The following is an 8,068-nucleotide window of genomic DNA, read 5'->3' as shown; positions in this document are numbered from 1 at the left end:
TCTAATTTTCTGTAAGAGATCTCTAGCCTTTCCCATTCTATTGTTTTCCTCTATTTCTTTGCAGTGATCGCTGAGGAAGGCTTTCTTATCTCTCCTTGCTATTCTTTGGGACTCTACATTCAGATGCTTATATCTTTCCTTTTCTCCTTTGCTTTTCGCTTCTCTTCTTTTCACAGCTGTTTGGAAGGCCTCCTGAGACAGCCATTTCGCTTTTTTGCATTTTTTTCCCATGGGGATGATCTTGATCCCTGTCTCCTGTAGAGTGTCACCAACCTCCGTCCATAGTTCATCAGGCACTCTGTCTATCAGATCTAGTCCCTTAATCTATTTCTCACTTCTACTGTATAATCATAAGGGATTTGATTTAGGTCATACCTGAATGGTCTAGTGGTTTTCCCTACTTTCTTCAATTTAAGTCTGAATTTGGCAATAAGGAGTTCATGATCTGAGCCCCAGTCAGCTCCTGATCTTGTTTTTGCTGACTTCTCCATCTTTGGCTGCAAAGAATATAATAATTGATGGAATCCTTAATGTCCTAGAACAATACCTTGTGCTTAGTATTTATCTAGAAAATGCTTATTGATTGATTACAGATAGTTATGATAAAGGGCAAAATAAATGACATAGAGGATTTACAATAATATGCTAAATAATCCTGTAAGAGTGACGAAAGTAACTAGAGAAGAGGAAGACTAATATAATACAAAGGGATGGCTTTTTGTGGGATACGGGATTTATAATCAACTGAAGATGAGGGAAAAGAAGTGAATATGGTAGGACTCAGCACAGAGAATACCATTGTTACAGTCAGGTTCATTAGGTACTGGACTGGCATTGTGCTATAAGGTCATAGAAATGTTAGACTTGAAAGGATGCTTTAGTGTCACCTGCTCAGTTCCTTTATTTTCTAGATGGTGAAACTAAGTTCAAGGAGTTATTGTTGCTAAAACTTATAAAACTGAGCTCTTAAGATCTGTGCATTTTATTGTGTGTAAATTATGCCTCAATTTAGAAAAACAGATTGACAGGGAGGCCTGGCATGCTTCAGTCCACAGGGTCTCAAAGAATCGGACACAACTGACTGAACTGAACTGAACTGACAGTTATTCAATTTCCCCATGCAATATTGTTGCCCAATAATTATACTGGGTTTTTCAAGAGATGCTGATGAACAATGTTGCATTGTAATAACTGCCTTTTGTATTGCAACTATTTGCAATTTTATGAAATCTTCATAAATATGAGTAGCAACCATAAAGTTATGAAACGCTTTTTAAAAAGTGAGTTGAGTGTGGAAGGGATGAGAGAAAGGACTTACTCCAACTTCCCATAAACTTAGGGCTAAGAATTGATCACAAGTCTTCTGTTTTCAAATGCAGTGTTCTTTCTGACATCCCAAGAACCATTAAGTGAACATGGCATAGACAATGATTTACTAATATCACATAGAATTTTGTTTGCTACATTGCATTAGCTCATCCATGTTTAGAGTCTGCCTCACAGATCTCTTTCTGGCTTGTCCTAACTCTGCTATTTGCTCTCATAGCGCAAGCTTTGTGATCATTCACACTCCCTGAGCTGAGCTACAAAAGCTAGATAGTTTTATTAGGGCTTGAGGAAAAGGTGACTATGATTTGATAAAACTGCAACAGTCAGGCTAAACATAAGAGAGTATTAATGAAACATAGCATTGCATATAGGAGATAATCGGGGGTAAGGAAAATGAAGGTCTCAGAATTGTCAGGTTTGGGGAAATCCACGGGCCATCGTGGAGAGTTCTAACAAAACATGGTACACTGGAAAAGGAAGTGGCAAACCATTTCAGTATTATTGTCTTGAGAACCCCTATTTGCCTTTTAGATATGAAACTAGAAGATGAGCCCCCCAGGTCAGTAGGTGTCCAATATGCTACTGGGGAAGAGTGGGGATAAATATCCCCAGAAAGAATGAAGAGGCTGAACAAAAGTAGAGGCTGAATCAAAGTGAAAATGATGGCCAGCTGTGGATGTGTCTGGTAGTGAAAGTAAAATCCAATGTTGTAAAGAACAATACTGCATAGGAAACTGGAATGTTAGGTCCATGTATCAAGGTAAATTGGAAGTGGTCAAACAGGAGATGGCAAGAGTGAAAATTGACATTTTAGGAATTAGTGAATTAAAATGGATGAGAATGGGCGAATTTAATTCAGATGACCATTATATCTACTACTGTGGGCAAGAATCCCTTAGAAGAAATGGAGTAGCCCTCATAGTCAACAAAGATTCTGAAATGCAGTACTTTGGTGCAATCTCAAAAATGACAGAATGATCTCTATTCCTTTCCAAGGCAAACCATTCAATATCAGAGTAATACGAGTCTATGCCCCAACCGCTAATGCCAAAGAAGCTGAAGTTGAATGGTTCTAAGAAGACCTACAAGACCTGCTAGAACTAAAGCCAAAAAAGATGTTCTTTTCATCATAGAGGATTCAAATGCAATAGTAGGAAGTCAAGAGTTAACTGGAGTAACAGACAAGTTTGGCCTTGGAGTACAAAATGAAGCAGAGCAAAGGCTAACAGAGTTTTGATAAGAGAATACACCAGTCATAGCAAAAACCCTCTTCCAGCAACACAAGAGATGACTCTACACATGGACATCACCAGATGGTCAATATTGAAATCAGATTGATTATATACTTTGCATCCAAAGATGGAGAAACTTGATGCAGTGAGTAAAATCAAGATCTGGAGCTGACTTGGGCTCAGATCATGAACTCCTTATTGCAAAATTCAGACTTCAATTGAAGGAAGTAGGGAAAACCACTAGATCATTCAGGTATGACCTAAATCAATTCCCTTATGACTATACAGTGGGAGAGACAAAGAGATTTAAGAAATTAGATCTGATAGAGTGCCTGAAGAACTATGGATGGAGGTTCACAACACTGCACAGGAGGTGGTGACCAAAACTATACAAAGAAGGCAAAATGGTTGTCTGAGGAATCCTTACAAAAAGCTGAGAAAAGGAGACAATCAAAAGGCAAAGGAAAAGGGAAAGATACGCAGAGTTCCAAATTAATGCAGAGTTCCAAAGAATAGCAAAGAGAGATAAGAAAGCCTTCTTAAGTGAACAAATGCAAAGAGAGGAAAACAACAGAATGAGAAAAGCTAAAAATCTTATCAAGAAAATTAAAGATTCTCAGGGAACAGTTCATGCAAAGATTGGCACATACAGTAGAAATGGTAAGGACTTAACATAAGCAGATGATATTAAGAGGTTGCAAGAGTACACAGAAGGACTGTATGAAAAAGGTCTTTATGATTCAGATAAGCACGATGGTGTGGTCACTCACCTAGAGCCAGAGTGTGAAGTGTGAAGTCAAGTGGGCATTAGGAAGCATTACTCTGAACAAAGCTAGCAGAAGTGATGGAATTTCAGCTGAGCTACTTCAAATCCTAAAAGATTATGTTATTAAAGTGCTGCATTTGATATACCATCAAATTTGGGAACTCGGCAATGGCCACAGGACTGGAAAGGCTGGTCTTCGTTCCAATCCCAAAGAAGGGCAATGCCACAGAATGTTCAAACCATTGCACAATTGCAGTCATTTCATATACTAGCAAAGTAATACTCAAAATCCTTCAAGCAAGGCTTCAACAATATGTGCACTGAGAACTTCCAGATGCACAAGCTGGATTTAGAAATGGTAGAGGAACAGAGCTCAAATTGCCAACGTCCACTGGATAATAGTAAAAGCAACAGAATTCTAGAAAAACATCTAATTCCACTTTATTGCCTATGCTAAAGCCTTTGATTGTGCGGTTCACAATAAACTGTGGAAAATTCTTAAACAGCTGGGAATACCAGATCACCTTACCTGCCTCCTGAAAAACCTGTATGCAGGTCAAAGAAGCAACAGTTAGAACTGGACATGGAGCAACAGACTGTTTCAAAATTGGGAAAGGAGTACATCAAGGCTGTATATTGTCACCCTGTTTATTTAACATATATGCAGAGTACATCATGTGAAATGCCAGGCAGGATGACTCATAAGCTGGATTCAAGACTGCCCAGAGAAATATCAATAACCTCAGATATGCAGATGATACTACCCTAATGGCAGAAAGTGAATAGGAACTGAAGGAAAGTGAAATAGGAGAGTAAAAAAGCTGGCTTAAACTCAACATTCAAAAAACTAAAATCATGGCATCCGTTCCCACCAAATCATGCAAATAGATGGGGGAGGGGGAATGGAAACAATGGAAGAATTTATTTTCTTGGGCTCCAAAATCACTGCAGACTGTGACTGAAGCCATAAAATTAAAAGATGCTTGCTCTTTGGAAGAAGTAGGAGTGTTAGTCACTCAGTCATGTCCAACTCTTTGCGACCCCACATACTGTAGCCCACCAGGCTCCTCTGTCTATGGGATTCTCCAGGCAAGAATACTGGAGAGGACTGTCATGCCCTTCTCCAGAGGATTTTCCCAACCCAAGGATCGAACCCTGGTCTCCTGAATTGCAGGCAGATTCCTTAGAAAGTAAGTTCTTGGTAGAAAAGTTATGACAAACCTAGACAGTGCATTAAAAACCAGAGACATCTCTTTGCCCACAAAGATCTGTAGAGTCAAAGCTATGATTTTTTCAATAGTCATGTGTGGATGTGAGAATTGGATCATAAAGAAAGTTGAGCACCGAAGAATTGATGCTTTCAAATTTTGGTGTTGGAGAAGACTCTTGAGTCCCTTGGACAGCAAGAAGCTCTAACCAGTCAATCCTAAAGGAAATCAACCCTAAATATTCATTGAAAGGACTGATGCTAAAGCTGAAACTCCAATACTTTGGCCACCTGATGCAAAGAGTTGACTCATTGGAAAAGACCCTGATGCTGGGAAAGATTGAGGGCAGGAGGAAAAGTGGACGACAGAGGCTGAGATGGTTGGATGATATCATTGACTCAATGGGCATGAGTTTGAGCAAACTCCAAGAGATAGTGAAGGACAGGGAAGGTAGGCACTCTGCAGTCCATGAGGTCATGAGAAGTCAGACATGACTTAGCCATGAACAACAAACAACAACAATGGGCATGAGTAACAGACTGTGACAGCAAAATCAATAAGTTCATTTGTATTTCCTCTCTTTCCTCCCTTCATGGTATTCCAGGGCAGTCCTATCCTTCCTCTCATAACCCTTTTGATTTGGCAGAATATTTTAATTCTTTTATCAAAACCTAGGGAGGCAGGGGAGTAAGAAGCAGTGCTTTGTGGCAAATAATTACTGCATATTTTCTGCAACTACAGTTTAAGGGGTTATATTATAGGTGTTTTGGTTCTGTGAATTAAGGCAGTATTTTCATGTGATCACTGACTCTCAAATTTGATTTCTTTTCTACTCTTTTTTAAGTAAAATTGAGTCACCCCTGTTTGCAGAGACAATGGGTGGAGCCAACTGCTCTGTGGTGTCTGAGTTTGTGTTCCTGGGACTCTCCGATTCCTGGGAGATCCAGCTTCTTCTTTTCCTTTTCTTCTCTGTGTTCTACATGGCAAGCCTGATGGGAAACCTCCTTGTTGTGTTATCTGTGAGTGCTGACACTAGCTTGCACTCCCCCATGTATTTCCTGCTGGCCAACCTCTCCTTTCTTGACATGGGGTTTTGCTCTACTACTGCTCCCAAAATGATTTATGACCTTTTCAGAAAACGCAAAGCCATCTCTTTTGGGGGTTGCCTAACTCAGATCTTCTTTATTCATGACATTGGGGGCACAGAAATGGTGCTGCTCATTGCCATGGCCTTTGACAGATATGTGGCCATATGCAAGCCTCTCCACTACCTGACCATTATGAGCCCACGAATGTGTGTTTTGATTTTGGCTGCTGCCTGGGTCCTTGGCCTCATCCACTCAGTGGCCCAACTGGCTTTTGTCATAGAGTTGCCGTTCTGTGGTCCTAATGTACTGGACAGCTTTTATTGTGACCTCCCCCGACTCATTAAACTTGCTTGCACAGAGACCTATAGACTAGAGTTCATGGTCACTACCAACAGTGGACTCATCTCTGTGGGCTCCTTCTTCATATTGATTATTTCCTATATCTTCATTCTGGTCACTGTTTGGAAACACTCCTCAGGTAGTGTATCCAAGGCCCTCTCCACCTTGTCAGCTCACGTCACTGTGGTGGTCTTATTTTTTGGGCCATTAATCTTCTTCTACACCTGGCCCTTCCCTTCATCACACTTGGACAAGTTCCTTGCTATCTTTGATGCAGTTCTCACTCCTTTTCTGAATCCAGTCATCTACACATTCAGGAACAAGGAGATGAAAGCAGCAATGAAGAAACTCTGCCATCAGCTTGTGAATTACAGCAAGATGTCCTAAATACTCTAAAGATAAAAGATATTTAGCTCTACCCTTAATGACAACAGAAAAAAATGTCATTTCAGGCCTCTATTAATTTTATGTACTAGGTAATATTTAGGCATTTTTCATGTTGCTATATATCAAATAAATAAGGAGAAAAAGAGCTAACATCGCAGTTTCTATTTTTCCAACTTCTGTTTGATTTTTATATAAATTATTTTATTTAATATTTATGATAACTCTGGGTGGTTTTTATTTTTTATTTTTTTTAATAATTAAGAAATGCTTGACTCGTTCTCTGTATAATTACTATGCAAAATACCTCAAACAAAAGTTGATTATCATCTTAATCCTCCACTTCCAATTTTCTTATCCATCAAAATGTGCCAAGCAGAGAATAACAATCAGTGTTGGAAAGTAATATATTATTCCTCAGAATGGAAGGAAATATTAATATTTGCAAATGATGAGACCAGCAAGGGATTTGTCTCCAAAATTTATGAATGGTTCATATGGCTCAATATCCAAAAAACAAACAATCTAATCAAAAAATGGGTGGAAGATCTAAATAGATGTACAGATGCCAAGAGGCACACGAAAGATGCTCAACTTCACTAATTGTTGGAGAAATGTAGATCAAAACTACAATGAGGTATCACTTCACATAGGTCAGAATGACCATCATCAAAAAATCCACAAACAACAAATACTGGAGTGGATGTGGAGAAGGGGGAATCTTCTTGTGCTGTTGGTAGGAATATAAATTGATACAGCCACTATGGAGGTTCCTTAAAAAACTAAAAATAGAACTATCATATGACCCAGCAATCTACTACTGGGCATATACTCAAAAAACCATAATTCAAAAAGACACAAGCATCCCAATGTTCATGCAGCACCATTTACAACAGCCAGGACATGGAAACAACCTAAATAACCATTGATGAATGGATAAAGAAAATGTGGTACATACATACAATGGAGTATTACTCAGCACTAAAAAGGAATGAAGCTAGATCATTTGTAGAGACGTGGATGGATCTATAGTCTGTCATACAGTGTGAAGTAAGAAAGAAAGAGAAAAACAAATATTATATATTCATGTATATATGTGAAATTAAAAAAAATGGTACAGATGAACCTATTTGCTAGGCAGGAATAGATACAGAGACACAAAGAACAGACATATGGACACAGGGTCAGAGAGGAAGAGGGGTGGCATGATCTGGGAGATTGGGATTGACATATATACACTACCATGTGTAAAATAGATGGCTAGTGGGAACCTGTTGTATAGCACAGGGAGCTTATCTCGGTGCTCTGTGGTGACACAGATGACATAGTCCCTTCCTGACCCAGGGACTGAACACGCATCTCCTGCACTGGCAAGTGGATTCTTTTCCACACAGTACAAATCTTTTATGAGAGATGATTATATGAATAAAGAGTTTAAATATTCTTAAATAATACTAATTCTGAATATATCAAGCTATAAAAGAAGTAATATTAAATACAGATGGGGTAGACAAAATAATTTTCAAAGCACAGCAAAAAATTTAACATAATCTTAATTGACCAACGGAAGAATAAAAAATATAATTATGATAGAGTTATATAATGCAATTCTATGTATGCATTTTAAATTATTTTGTATTACAATATTTAATAATGTAAAAGAATTCTCACAATATTCTGAAAAAGTCAGGTTAACAATGTAGAGACCATAAAATCACAATT

At 38.5% G+C, this 8,068-nt stretch overlaps 1 protein-coding gene across 1 annotated transcript; it reads left to right on the top strand.

The window, feature by feature from the left end:
• The first annotated feature begins 5,410 nt into the window (after window positions 1–5,410).
• LOC105004056 (olfactory receptor 4F3/4F16/4F29-like) lies at window positions 5,411–6,349 on the top strand. The gene has a single exon (XM_010861568.1). It carries the CDS (start codon window positions 5,411–5,413, stop codon window positions 6,347–6,349), a length of 939 nt encoding a protein of 312 aa, XP_010859870.1.
• The last annotated feature ends 1,719 nt before the right edge of the window (window positions 6,350–8,068 follow it).

The sequence above is a fragment of the Bison bison genome, unplaced genomic scaffold, assembly GCF_000754665.1.
Source record: "Bison bison bison isolate TAMUID 2011002044 unplaced genomic scaffold, Bison_UMD1.0 scf7180017857904, whole genome shotgun sequence".
In the NCBI taxonomy this organism is placed as follows: Eukaryota; Metazoa; Chordata; class Mammalia; order Artiodactyla; family Bovidae; genus Bison; species Bison bison.
Note: the sequence above shows the minus strand (reverse complement) of the source record. Positions and strands in the feature narration are given on the sequence as shown.

Coding starts and splice junctions, on each gene's coding strand:
- LOC105004056 (XM_010861568.1), top strand. CDS start 5,411: ATGGGTGGAGCCAACTGCTCTGTGGTGTCTGAGTTTGTGTTCCTGGGA.